The following is a 14,865-nucleotide window of genomic DNA, read 5'->3' on the forward strand; positions in this document are numbered from 1 at the left end:
GTGTCAAGAGATTTTTTTTGGGGGGGTGGGGGGGATTTATAGTTTTTCTCTAAATATCCCCAGAGACTGAAGCCTTTCTTTGGGAGAGAATATTACGCACTTTACCTAATAATGGTGAGTTTTTGCTCAGTGTTTTAGGGGAAAAAAAATAAAAATAAAGCAACTTTAGGGAGATTTATTTTTTAAGGTGATAAGCTTTGAAAAAAATAACTCAAAATACATTTCAAAAAGCTAAAGCTGGCAAAAGCTAAAACTGGCAGAAAAAATTGTATCAATCCTGTCTGTTTTTAGGAAATACTACCGCCACAATTTTCTGGATATCTTCTGGCCCCTACACTTCTCATTTCCCTTCTCCCTCTTTTGGCAACCCATAAACCAAGCATCACATTCTTGTTCTCATGCTTTGGCCTTTGCTGTTTTTTTTCTCTCCCTCGTTGTCTGTACAGCTGAAGGAGTTGCACAACTGTTTGGCTTCAAATTTTCATAACTCAAAAGTTATAACTAATATGAGGCCGAGAGAAAACCACAAGAAGTACTGTGTGTGTTAACAGCATTGTGTCTATGTGTGTGTGAACAGAGGCACTGCATAGCAGCATATAAGAATGGATTAAATTCATATCTGTCTTACGCCTGTCGTTTTTTTTGCTGTTTTTTTTTCTTTTCATTTCTTGTCCTCTGTGTTTCAGGAAGCACATGCTTTCATTAGTGCAGAAAAGCCAGAGGATGTGACAGAGGACAGGGTAAGAGCTGAGCTGAGCAAGACTCAAACTCAGGCTCCCACACAGTGGGTGAGGAGGAGCTCCAGGTCTGCGGACAAGGAGGAACTTGTTGTGAGTCTCCTGCACTACTCTGTTTGTCCATCAGATGGAGACAGAGCATTTCATTTATCCATAAATCGTCTTTTAAGACAGAAAGTCCGTTTCTACAAAAAAAAAAAAACTTTTTACTTCCAGCTTGCCTGTCAAATGAAAACCAAACCTTTTCGGTGTCACTCTCATTAATACTGTTTCATTTATATTTCTCTTTAGGGTACCAACTACAGAAAAACTAATGCCGCGATGGAGATGAGACTAATTAACAGAGACTCCTTCTGGGCACGTGCTGAAGTACGTCAAATGCATGCAAAGATGGACTTTTGCTTAACACAATTTAAACAAATGCAAGATTAAATAATTAAAAAAAAGAAGCAAACTGAATGCATAAACTAAAATGCATGTTATTTTGATGCCATTGGTGTGTTTCAGCGAGAAGAGGAAGCGCGCAAAGATGAGGAAAAGAGAAGGGCGACGGAGGAGAGACGGCGCCTTGAAAGAGAGAGAATTCTGAAGGAGCGAAGGGATGCGGAGGAGAGAGACAGAAAAATGAACGAAAAACTTCAGATGATTGAGGAGCAGAGGTCTGAACACAGCATTGAACGTTATGCCAGTTCACCTCTGACTAATTTTTAATTCACTTCACAGATTAAAAATTATATACAATATTTGTATGAACATGTTTTTGATCATTCACTTTCTTTAGGCATTAAAGTTTTTAAAGATAAGGTTGTTTGCATCTGATCAGATGTTATTCTGTCTCTTGTAAACTACTTGCAGATCCACACCTTGACTCACTGCCTGCCTCCGGCATTCTCCCACACAATTACAACAGAAAACGTGTATAGAAACAGCTGGACATAATCTGAAGGTTTTGAGAGTTAAGACACAAACCTTCGGTTTATATTGTGAACTTTGAATCGCATAGACATGCAGCTAGGTGTGCATATTGTACAGCTGTCACCATCTCCTTGCCCTTGAGGGTAAATGTTAGAAATGCTTTTTTTTCTTTATTAGATACATTGTTGTTTAATGACAGCAGGGAGAGCTGCTCCCAGTTCATATTCTCCATGTAAAAAAAAAAAAAAAGTAGCAATGCTATGTTGAAAATTCTTCCAAAACTTCACCCCACTCATTGACATCCTCATTTAAACATAATTTATTCTTATCAACAGAGACAAAGTATATTATAATCTGTTTAATTGCTAAAAGCCTTTAAACCTGTTCCACCTGTTTCATTGAAATTATTTTTTACAGACAAAAACAAAGAGCAGAAGAAGAAGAGCTACGCAAGAAGGAGAAGTTGAGATGGGTAAGGATAAAAAATTAAAAAAAACTTTTGCTGAGCCTTTTCTCACATCACACGATATTTCAGCGTTATGATTTGACGCTATGATTGCAGAGAAATTGCATGAAAATTAAAATGTTGATAGAGGTTCTACCAAATCAAAAAGAAACAAACCATTACTTGAAGCATGCTTTCTGTAAATCACAGCTTAAATGTTTGCAGATAAAACACTCAGATACATATATTGTTTTTCTACCAGGAGCTGCAGCAAAGAGAGCATGAAGAGGATATGAGGGCTCGTCTTAGACGGAGTGAATCCATAGAGAAAGCAGCTGTAAGTTGTTCCTACCAAATAACTCTGTTAAAATGACCTTTTGTGACTGACTGATGAAAAATCAAGATTTGGACTTTTTTGCAGAACTGAAATTAGTGAGTTATTATTATAAATACTTGAAACCAGAGGTTTCAAGTATTTATACACTAAATTTAAAAAAGCACTTTTTCTCTTCTTCACTGTCTGAAGTTAAGTTAGACCAAACTTCTCATGTTTTGGGAAAGTTATAATTACAAAATTATTTCTATTTGCTAAATACTAGAAAATATATAAAAAACAATATGTAGAGATATTTCCGTAACTTTCTTTGAATTCAGGAGTTTATAATACTTGCTTAGGATCAAGCATAATTATTTTTTATACTGTATGTAAATCTATGATTTTTAAGACACTTACAAATAAATCACAAACACATTTTTCTCTCAATATTGAGGAAAGAAAGCATTAATCATTTTGTTTGTAATTCTGTCCTAAAACAAGAGGAGTTTGATCCGAGTTAATGTCAGGCAGTGAGAAAAAAAATGAATTCGTAAGTGTCTTGTGTTTGTAAACTTCTGGTTGTAGCTGTTCTTATTTCCGCATGTTCAATTTTTTTACTGCTGTATATTTGATGACCTGTAGGAGGCAGCAGCATTAGTGTCCCAGCGCTCAGTGAACCCCAGAGAGTTTTTCAGACAACTGTCATCATCATCATCACAGAGCCCCACCAGTCCTGGATCTTCCCGCAGTGGTAGGATTTTTTTTTTTCTCTTGAAAATAAAACACATCAATCTGTTTTGCACAGGATTATATATATATATATATATATATTTTTTTTTTTTTTTTTTGCATGTCCAACCTGTGTTATTTTTAGAGCTGATAACTGCTTTGTTCCTCTGCAGGAAAACCGTTTAGACGATACCAGCGCAGTCTGACAGATACAGCTTTCATCTTCTCAAAAGCAGAAGAAAGCGCAGCGTCTTCTCCGTACACTTCTCCGTTGGTCTCCCCCTTTTCAAGAGCTCCTCACTCTCCCGTTTTCCGGGCCGTGTCTCCCCCGAGGAGCCCAGATTTTTACCCAGTCGCCTCCCCGCAGAAGCCCAGAGCCCCCATGTCTCCGCCCACCTCACCCATCCGGCCTGCCCCCCCAGTTTCAGCTCTGCCCAGTATTCCACAGAGTACCAACCGGTTTCAGGCCGCGGCCGAGCCCGAGGCTTCAGAACCGACAGAACCGTCTGCTCCTCCTGCTTCCCCGAGTCTCTTAGATTCTTTGCCTCCAACTGTGATAGATGAAAACATCGCTCAGCTGCTTTCAGAGGCAGAGCAGCAACCTTTAAACTTTGAGTCTTTGCAGTTTTTAACAAACATTCCTGATCCGAACACAGGTAAGACTGAATGGCAAGCCAAGAATTTATTGAACAAATGTATTGAAAGATTATATATTTATCAACTTTCAGATGCTTCAGAGCATTTAAGTATTTTAGACATGAGTGTAAGTAAAAACTATTCCCACCCCATGCACTTTTCCCCATATTGCCACATTATGAGCACCAATTTTGACCAGCTTCTCCATCCAATGCTGAAGGAAAACCTTCCCACAGCATTATTTTGCTACTGCCATGATTCACAGTGGGAATGGTGTTTTCAGGACAGATGTGTCTTTATTTGGGGTAATTGTGACTTTCTTTCAACATTTGCTTTCTTCTTCTCCTTCTACCTTCTAATTAAAATTGTCCTTGCTCCGTCTATCTGTCGTTTTGGTAGGTTTGCAGTTCTACCACACTCTTTCCATTTTTCCTAACTCTGCTTTAAACGTCTTCACCTTATTCCGATCCGGTCTGGTATTTTTCTGGTCTTCGTGATACTCTTTGTTTACCAATCCTCTCTGACAAACGTCAAAGGCCTTCACAGTATTTATGCTGAAATGAAAGTGCACACAGGTGGACTCCATTTAAAAATTAGGTGACTTTTAAAGGCAGTTGGTTGGAGTGCATGGAGTGGACATCAGATTTAAAGGGGCTGAATACAAATGTGAGACTCAGTTTTCAGCCATGTATTAATTTCCTCCTGTATAAATTATTCATGGCTTAGTCTTAATCTCTTACATAAAACAGTGATAAAATACATTGAAGTTTGTGGTTGCAACGTAATGTGTAAAATATATGTTTGCAAGGCACTGCAATGTCATCAGCAAATACTTGTGATTTTTGTATTTGAATTGTAATTGTGTAATTGTTCCAATTGGCAGAATTCAACACACCAAGCCTCGGCAACACCAAGCTGGTCTCAGACACTGGCTTCAAAGTGCAAGCGGTGCTGGTGGAAGCAGATGAGGAAGAGGAACTACAGGAGGAGCAGGAGGGAGATGAAGCTGAAGCACAACCAGAGGTGGATTTTGTCACCGCTGAACCAGACCGGATTGAGACAAAGGAGGTGGATAAAGAAGAGATGCAAGAGGTGAAGGAAGACGAGAAGGAGGAGCAAAACGAGTTGGACAAGGAGGAAGAGCACGAAGAAGAGGGTAAGGGTAGAGAACCTGAGGAAGAGAAGAAGGAAGAGAAGTATGAGGAGGAGGATATGGAAGAGCAGCATGAGGAGGAGGATAACAAGAAGGAACTGGAGGAGGACGAGGAGGAGGTGGGATCAAAACAGGAAACTGACCCTTCATCACCAGCAGAACCAGCAGAGATGCCACAGGTTGAAGAGGAGGCAGAGGAAGCCGAAGAAGGGAACAATTATTCAGGATACAGCCAGACTCTTGCTGAGCCTGCTGAGTTTTCCGAGGAAGAGGAGGAGTCAGTATGCACAGGTAGTTCTTGTCACTCCTACTGACTTGCATTGTCGCCGTGTCACCAATCATAAATGTGTTGAAACCTTCAAAAATAATTTAAATTAACTCCAATTCTATTCAGATTTTTCCTATGTCGTTATCAAAGATCCTGAACCAACTCGTCAAGATCTCAAGCATGAGACTCTACTTCCATCAACCAATGGGATGACAAACGGTGACGGCACAGAGGAACAAAATGGCACAGGTTTAAAACGATATATTTTTCAATGACCACGTATTTTTACAGTTTAAGCCCAGATTGAACTGTTCTAAATTAGTTTCCTCTGTACTTTCAGTGAGGTCCTTGAGTCCAACAGACACAGACGGCAGCACCTCTGAGTCTCCTGTCTGCTACAGAGTTCACACAACCACAGAAGATGGAGACATCACTGAGGATAGAGAGCAGCAGATCTCTGAAAATGGACAAGAGGTGTTTTTTTTCCCCCCCAGACCTAAATATAATGGTTTAATGCATACAGCAACGTTTACACATTTTCTTCAGAGATTTATTCTTCCTAACCAGTTGAGAGTAAAATAAAGATGGATTTCCGTGATGTATTTTTTAATGGTGGCACAAAATCATTAAGAACAGTAGAAGCTTGACATGCAGTGAGGGAAGTGGTTATTTGATACCCTGCTGAATTTAGACTTACAGCTAAACATTAATTTAATCTGTCCATAATAATTGTGGTAGGTTTATTTTTAACAGAGAGAGATGTGTCATCTGAAAACTTGCTGAAAAAATCTTTAAATAAATGTGACAAATTTATGAGGATTTTGTAGTATGCATGTACAAATAAGTACAATACTTGATCCACATGCAAGGAAAAAAACTTGCTACTGAAACCTTTGCCAGGAGGCACAGGGGTCGGACATTTTTTACAGTTGATCAGATGCTTAACAGACATTGTCAGAGAAAATTTGGTTTCAACCATATAGATATCCCCAACTGTTGACGACAACTCAAAGTTTCTGTTACCTCCACAGATTTTCTGTAATGTTAAGGTCAATTAGAGACTGGACTGGGCACTCTAGGACCTTAATGTGTTTCTTGTTAAGCCACTCTCTTGTTGCTTTGGCCGTAGGCAACAAGAGATGGGTCTTCAAGCACTGTTATGCTTGAAGACCCATCCACGGTTCATCTCTGGAGTTCATAATGTTTCTTTCCACCTCCATGTTTGGCAGTAGGGGAGGTGATCTTAGGGTCATATTGAACATGTGTTTACCTCCAAACACACAAGTCAAGTTCGTGTCAGGGATCTCGTTTTTGGCCTCATCTGACCACATCATACGTTCCCAAACCTTCAATCAAACATCAGATTGATCAATGACAAGTGGCCTTATCTTGTACTTCCTTTTTCGAAATATCCCAACAGCCATTTCATCTTGTCCAAAGTGGTCAAGAGGTATGAAAGGATGACAATGATTTGAAGTCATTTGTCTTTTCGAAAAAGCAGTCGAGTACTTTTTTAAAGTGACAGGGCATCTTTGTTTGCCTCATGGGTACATTTACCTGTCTGTTCACGTCAGAATTCCTGTTGGTTGGTAGACACCCAAATATTCATCTCTCTCCAACAAAGGTAAATCAAATTATACCTCTTACAGAAACATTTTCACAAATTCAGCTTGGTATCATATTTATTTTTCTCACCAATGCTCAGGACCGTGCTTTTCAATAGCTAATAATGAATGATGTATATCATGATTTGACTGCAGATGTTTTAGCATATCATGCCAGAAAAAAGTTACATGAACATTTTACTGGAACATCTGTCAGTGTTCCTGGAAGTGGTGTAATTTTTCTCAAACTTATGCTAGTTGAACAAGAAATTCAGCATTTCATGATTATAGCCTGTTCTCTTTTTTCCCCCATTGAATTTTCCTATCCACCGCAGGATTTAGCCGACCGTCATATGTGCGTCCGAGCTCTGTATGACTACCAGGCAGGTAAGCTGCCATTTGGAGGACAATTACCACACATGTTCACATAAAGTGCCTCCGTTTTGCAGTAATTACACTGTGATTATCTGGTCCTCACCATGTTATCTTGTGTTTCCCACAGAGGACGAATCCGAGATCTCCTTTGAACCCGGTGACATCATCAGGGACGTGGAGACAGTGGACAAAGCCTGGTGGAGGGGGTGGAGCAAAGACGGCCGTCAGGGTTTATTCCCCGCTAATTACGTGGAAACCATATAGGCAGACAGAGGCACACTATACACCTACACACACACGCACACACACTTTCACACATACATGCACACATACACTCAGGGACACCTTCTCTTCTCTTGTTTCTGCATGTTTTTACCTTAATCCTCCCACTGAAACTTTATGCTCTCTTTTCTGTAGGAAGAATAAAGAAACACGAGACTCCTTGTTCTGAAGAAAGCATAAAGAAAAGTGTAACTCTTTTATTTTGATGGGGTTTTTTTTGGAGAACAACATAGTATGCAGAAATTACCTAGTCTTATTTCGTATGGATAAAATAGTAAAGACCTTTCCCTGGACCAAAATAACTTATTTTCTTTTGAGAAGCAGTGGAAATGTAAGTCTGGGGGAGAAATATGGGGGCACAGATGATGGGAAACTTGGTTTGCTTCTTAGTAACACAAACATGTTTTAACTGCAGTGCTCCTGTTTGATCCACACGTATAACAAGCATACCTCTGCTCACCATTCGCATCCATATACCAGGTATCATCTCTGTAATCATCATCCTGCGTCTCTTCCATTATTTTGGAGCTCTGCATTTTCCTACTGATGTTCTCACATCACAGGTTAATTTACCAAACCAGAGCAAGAAACAAAACAAATGATGAAAAATCAGCAGAAAATGATGTTGAACTTCACTCCTGATGTTGACAAACTATTTTTTTTATATATGTATATGGGTTGTATGTTGACGTATGTCTCATTTCCTAGTTTTTAACAATTGCTTGCATTTTTTTAAACACAATCTGACTCAACAATTCAACAGAGTGTATATAAGAATGTATAAAAAAAAACATCAATGATTCTGTCCTTTTCAATTTTTAGGTCATATATTTCTAAGTTCTTATTTTAATGGTATCTCTTTATTATGTACTCCTAACTTTCAAATATACAGCCTTTATGCACTTAAACTACTTCAGAATGTTTCTGTTTGTTTTTATTCTTACATGTAATGCTTTAAAAAAAGAAAAAAAAAACAAGCTACATCTGCCCTTGATCTCATCCTTTTGCGTAAAGTCATTTCATTTTTAATATTTTATATTCTATTATGCTCATTTTAAGCATCAACACAGTCTGCACTTCTTTATAAGAAAAATAACATATTTTTTCTAGTGTTACAACAAAAGCCCTCTCTAGTATTTGGTATTTAGCATTAGGTTTAATAAAATTAACTGCAACATAGATAAATACAGGAGATACTTGGATAAATAAATTACTTTTGAATTTAATATGAACTGAATTAGAAACTTCACCAAACCAAAGAAGCATCAAAACAAAGTATTTTGCTAGAAACAAGATGAATAAGAATGCCTTAATAATGTTGTATAGCTAATACATGTCTAACTTTGCCTTTATTTAGCTTTTATAATTTACTGCAGACATTTGATATTTTTCTTCAAGTGTTATATTGCAGAAATCCTGTATGTAATGTTTACCATTAAATATGAACACATGAATTAAACTTCTGTCACAGTTTCCTGTTTTGTATGGATCTCTATTAAAAATGTGTCATTCTGATCAAAAAGTGAGAAAAATAAGTGTATTTTGTGAATTTTCACTCACAGTAAATGTGTATTGGAATCAAAGATGTGAGATTCAGTATTAAACTATGACACCATGAGTTACAACGCATTGATTTTGCCATGACACCATCATGTTCAGGTAGTTTTTTTTACTATTTAAGGATCAACTAATACTAAATTAAAATGATATTTACATGTTATACAATTGTATCCAAGTATGTCAGGAAAATAGCTCATGCTATCAACTCCGCTTTTAGTTTTAAGCATCTGCCATCCTGATCTTCATCGGCACAGACAGAGATTTGAATATTGTTTCTTGAGGATGTCTGTTATTATTAGGCCATTGCTGCAACATTTGTTTAACAGTTGTGTAAATAACATAGTAGTAGTGCACACATGCAGCACACATGATGTATGACAGGTGCGCTTATACTAAAGATTTTTTCAACATGTCCAGAAAAAGAAAAAAAAAAAAAAAAACTGACAGTTTTAGCTGGTTGTCTAATTATGTAGTCTACAGTGTTTAATGCATAAGAACGTGATGCTAGAGCATTATTTACTCCACATAGCATGTCTTCCTACACCATTTAAACTCATTGCGTAGTCAAAATTAAATCATTCTGCCAAAGAATAGAAACATGTTTTCAAATGAAAATGTTCATACAGTCAATCAACATGCAATAACTGTCAAAGTTCTTGCAACTGCTGGCTTTAGAAAAAAAAACAATCTTGCATTTATATATGATTTTTCAACATTTATTGTTTGAGTGTTGAATGTTGGCACCTATTGTTTAGATTCTAAGCTGCTGAAAAACAAATGTTTTATTCCATAACTGTATATTATAAGAGAGATACAGTAGGGGAAAAAAAAACAAAAAACAAAAAAAAACAGGAAATAACAAAACTTCTGACAATTAACAAATTCATAAAAAGAGTGACAACTAAATACAGTCAGTTACAAAAACTGCAACAAATTAGCAAGGAAGAAATATAGATTTCTAATCTCGTTGATCTTTAAAGTCGAAACTTATGCTTCTACCACCATGGTTCCTAAAGAAATAGAAATAACAATAAATTAAAAAAAAAACTCTTGTAGTGTTAGATCCACCTGCAGCCGTCGTTAGCTTTGATGTCAATGCACTGAGTTCCCACATCATCAAATAGGGACATCTGGTCTTGTTGCTGATGATCATAGACTCTCCACTACCTTTGAGAAGTCCCGCTTTTATGTGTGTCACTGTAAATAAATAATAATACAATTATTTGTTTCTTACTGTGCTTAGCCTGATCTGATTCTCAGAGTAACAGCGCATACATGTAATACTCATCTCCTACCTGTAGGTGGAGACGTTGCCTTTTCCAATTTGCTGCTGACTTTATAGAGAGGAAGCTGCCTGATTTGAGCAGATTCCTCAGGACAAAAGGGGAAATATTTTGACAGGCAGAGAGGAGGCTCATTGTTAGACACATTTCAGGAGCAGGATATCCTGACATTCCCAAAGCTAAAAATTGCTAATGCTTCTACACCTTAAACAGGATTTTCCCCCGAGGTAATGATGATTGATTGGATATGACATTAATATTTCTTAACCGTGCACCTTTAATGCTTCCAGGGCGGCTAGGTTACGCTCTTGTAGTGCCAGTTCAATAATAGCGTTTGGCAGACGTGACTCTGTTCAGGAATAGAGAGGTAATGTTTGACATGGGTCTCATCCTGCTTGAACTGATGCCTGTTGACAGATTGACTAAATCTATCCAGGAGACTATTCTGTCAAAGTTATCCCAGAAGGTTAATCATCAGTGATATGTGTGAAAAAGTGATGGGCCTCTTATGAAATTTTAATTGGTTAGCGTGGAGAAGTCTGGGAAAACCTCAAATGAGCAAGATTGATAGATTAAGAAAAAAACGTGATTGAAGCTTAAAAGTAGCGGTGTAAAGAGAAAGTTCACAAATGTTAAAACAGCAGCGATGATCATTATTTATTTGCGTTTAAAACAAAAAAAACACACAAAAAAACAGAGAGGCAAACATTCGTAGCAATATTTTCCTCCTTTCTCGTACTTTGTCGGGTTCTTGTTCCCATGGTCATCATCACAACTCAAGAGAGCCCTTGTCTCCTCTAATTAAGCAGACTGATAGAGAGGCACCAGCTAATGTGCCAGTCAACTTTCCCTTGCTTGTTCCTTTTGTCTTAAGGCTGTGTTTTCCTTCGCTGACCCTCATCGGTAACAAAAACTCCTCAACTGGAGCATTAAACCAACAGAGGAGACCACCCCCCTTGACTTTCCCCTTTATCTATTCTTTAACTGACAGACACTATCTGACCGGCGGATGGCTGACAAGTGTGGGCCGGCCGAGGTGACATGGCGGTAGGGAAGTGCCACTCATTGTGGTGTTATCAGCACAACGCCAACGACAGAGAGCTAATCTGACCTGGCTGCTGATGGCTTGTGGCTTATTGGCTGGGTTTCTGGCTCTAAAGCAGATTCTGGCATTCTGCCGAGACACTTACAGGGAGGGATCAGCTGAACACACGTGCATGCACGTGGGACACACACATGCATGTGCACCAATCCGCCGATGCCAACCATTCTGAGACCTCTGTTTTAGGAAACTCCTTCCTGTCGTAGTCGAGCTTATCTTGCAATATTTGCGATTAAGTATCTATTTAGCAAAGGTGTTAAGTTTACAAGGGACAAAAATGCTATGGCAAGCTTATGGTTACTTTCAGCATCTGTGAGAGTTGCTGTGTTAGAGTTTTATTGAAAGTCATATAATTTTGAGATTTTAATGGTGGTTTTGAAACACTTCTTTCAAGATTTGTATGACATCAACGAACAAAGAATTATATATATGATTTTTTTTTTTTTATCCAAGAAAGGGCAAAATTATATGAACAGACTCAAATATGTGTTTCACTGGTTGTTCAAATTTCCCTTGTCAAATTACTGAGAAGTCACACTTTTTGTAGCTGTAACAAAGGTTCTGGCATAATTCTGACTCTATATATGATGAATCTCATTTAAATAAACTGCAGTAAAACTAACTTAAATTGGTAGGTATATCAACTGGTATACCATCCTGTGAAGGACTCAGTTTTTATGCAAAATCATCAAACCTTTATTAAGGTAAGGGCTACTCAAGAGTCGTAATGCTAGCCTGTTTCATTATTTCCAAAACTAATTTTAATGTTTATTTGGGATCATTATCATGTTGGAAAACGAGATTATGTTCAGGCTTTAACCACCTGGTACCTGGAGCAGTTGCACTGTGTGCACTCTGCTCGGTGCTTCCACCATTGTGGTTGACAGTGTCCTTATGTTTGGAAGGCTTACCTTAGTTCCTTGAAACATATTTCTTTTCAATGTAGTCCACCAGCTTAATCTTTGTCTAATCTTATTATAAAACTTCTCTCAGGAAGGTTGGCGATGTGACCTTGTGGGAAGGTGCAAATTCCTGTAAATTCCTTCCTTGTGAAGCACTCTACCTTTATATTGATACAATGCTCACCCCTTGGTTGATGGTGAGATTTGTGTTCCAGAATATTCCAGTGTATGATGAGTTTAAGTCTTTGCGGTTCCCTGGTTTTCAATAAACATCCTGAGCAATTTCCTTTCAACTGAGGTTACACTTTCGGTCAAAAATGGAAGTTTGGACACAACTGGGTGTTTCACAATCCTAAACGCACAGCAAAACTGGTTTTGGAAGGAACAAAGTGGCCCAATATTAAGCTTCTGGAATGGCCTTAACCTCAGCGTTGTTGAAAATTAATGGACTATGCTTAAATGCCGGGCCAGGAAAACAACCAATTTAAATGAGCTTTAGCACTTCTGCCAAGAAGAGTGGTCAAATATCCAGTTAGAACTGATGGTAGGGCATTGATGATAACTACAAAAAATGTGCAGTTGCTCTGGAAGTAAGTATGTGTACCCCGGCAACTTGCTTTGTGGTGTTTTGTGCATACACACACAGACACGCACGCACACACATACATGTTTGTCTTTCTATCTTCATAAAAACTTTGCATTGACTCCCAATCATTTTACATTCATCTCTTCAGTCTAACCTTGACCCCTAGCCAAGAACAGCACTCCTTCCTATGGGGCCTGGGCTTTGTGCCCCATAAGGAGCAGCGGGTCCTACAATGCTGGATTTGTTGGGGGAAAAAAAAATCCAACAATAAAAATATTTTTTCTCCCCTATTTTCATCATTTCTGTTTTTATTGTAGAGATTTTCCTTCAATTTTAGTGTGGTGTGTATATATTTGTGTTTCTAAAATATCAGTATTTTAGCGTTAGCCACGCAACGCTAAAACACATATATCTATATCTGTAGCTCCCTATGTGTCTATATCTTTATATGCGTATTTATTTAGATATAGATATAGCTATATAGATAGAAATAGATATATATTGCACCCCCTTCTGTTTTCTTTTTCAAATTGTGAAGTTACACACTTGATTTCCATCCTGAAAAAATTATTTCCAATGATACGCAAAGCTCCAAATTAACATAGCTTGGCTTGAAGTAAACTTTTGACCGCTGCTGCAGCCAGATTTCTTTTGCTGTGCTTTTCCTTTTAGATCCAGATGTAGACATGAAGGGTGCAACTGCCTTCTCTGTTTTAGGACTGCTGTTTAGAAAGTAAAACATGCTGCACTTGAAATAAATGCTTTTTTTTTTTCTGGCTCTTGCCCTCATAAGCCAAATGTTTAATGGCAGACAACACATTGTTCAGTAGACACGACTGCAGCCTATCAAAACTAAACCCAGTTCTGATGCTTGTGAGACTATTTCAAAGCAAGAGTATTCATCTAGGAAGAATTTAGTTTAAAATGTTATCCAGCATAAATCAGCTTAAGCTCAGAGATAATTCCATCTGGTTTTAAGTGTTGATAAAAACCTTTGCATTTAAGCATCTCTTTTGTTCTTGACATTGTCATTTTCCTTTTAAAGATAATCTTCGAAACTGCAGAAGCAGATAACGCTTCGGAAGCTACGCATGGCTCTCGGCTAGATTTTACTGTCAGCATAGAAACTGGCCCATTAACTTCTGAAGCCCTCTTTGGCAAAGCTCCATATCCTTTTCCATTGCCATCAAAGGGCTATTTTTCCTCGGCCAGTCCCACACAGCCCTAACAATGAATGGAGGATTAGAACATCTTACTGTCTTGAAGCAAAATAATGCAAAAAGGGATTTTAAAAAGTGTCTCTCTCTCTCTCTTTTTTCCACCAGTTTCAAGTGAGGGGTAGCTGGCATGCAGCATTTTTTTTCTGGATTTTTCTTGACACCATTCCCAAGAGGTGGTTCTTGTGTCTACAATACCAGTTCAACACTTGCTATCAGCCAACATGTGGCATTGTGATCCAATCACAGAAACCTTCTTTTCTCCTTCAGTTTGTAAATGGTAAAGTCTGCCAGTCTATTGTGAAGGAATCTTCAAAGTGCTTGGAAACCACTTGGGAACATGGGTAGCTGTTAATTAATACAATAGAATCTGCGAATGCTTTATTTTCCTGTTTCTAAAGATGAAAAAAGGGGGGTGGGGGGGGCACGCATGTCTAAATCCCTTACTTAATGTTCAAGATGTTATCCTAGACAAAGGAAAGCTGGAAATTATCATTTTTTTATTAGGTCTTATGAGACAGAAAAAGCATTTCCTCTTTTCTTGGTTCACATTTATTGTACGTTAGCTCATAAAGATCATTTTCATTTAGGAGAAGTATATTAAAAAAAGTTAAAAAATTATTAATCAACAAAAAATGAACAAGAAAATATCTCAAAAAATTGTTGTCATATTTATCAATGTTATGTGATATTTTTAAAAGCAAAAAAGCTAAATTAGGTTATGGATGTTTGATGTGTCTCTTGGTTCTACTGAA

General features: G+C 37.9%; 1 protein-coding gene across 2 annotated transcripts in view; it reads left to right on the forward strand.

The window, feature by feature from the left end:
- LOC103470450 (uncharacterized) overlaps positions 1 to 8,933 on the forward strand; it is a 40,343-nt gene extending 31,410 nt beyond the window's left edge. The window contains exons 5-16 of one of the 2 annotated variants that reach the window (XM_008418906.3): positions 687 to 830; positions 1,029 to 1,106; positions 1,245 to 1,396; positions 2,070 to 2,124; positions 2,360 to 2,434; positions 3,056 to 3,164; positions 3,316 to 3,798; positions 4,662 to 5,222; positions 5,350 to 5,448; positions 5,540 to 5,673; positions 7,139 to 7,190; positions 7,306 to 8,933. In XM_008418906.3, the coding sequence (XP_008417128.2) occupies positions 687 to 830; positions 1,029 to 1,106; positions 1,245 to 1,396; positions 2,070 to 2,124; positions 2,360 to 2,434; positions 3,056 to 3,164; positions 3,316 to 3,798; positions 4,662 to 5,222; positions 5,350 to 5,448; positions 5,540 to 5,673; positions 7,139 to 7,190; positions 7,306 to 7,442 (2,079 nt within the window). In that variant the 3' untranslated portion in view covers positions 7,443 to 8,933. Of the gene's footprint in view, positions 1 to 686; positions 831 to 1,028; positions 1,107 to 1,244; positions 1,397 to 2,069; positions 2,125 to 2,359; positions 2,435 to 3,055; positions 3,165 to 3,315; positions 3,799 to 4,661; positions 5,223 to 5,325; positions 5,449 to 5,539; positions 5,674 to 7,138; positions 7,191 to 7,305 lie in introns of both variants that reach the window. The other variant, XM_008418905.3, reaches the window with a different exon arrangement.
- The last annotated feature ends 5,932 nt before the right edge of the window (positions 8,934 to 14,865 follow it).

Source organism: Poecilia reticulata, chromosome 9 (assembly GCF_904066995.2).
Source record: "Poecilia reticulata chromosome 9, P_reticulata-male-v2, whole genome shotgun sequence".
NCBI classification, from domain to species: domain Eukaryota; kingdom Metazoa; phylum Chordata; class Actinopteri; order Cyprinodontiformes; family Poeciliidae; genus Poecilia; species Poecilia reticulata.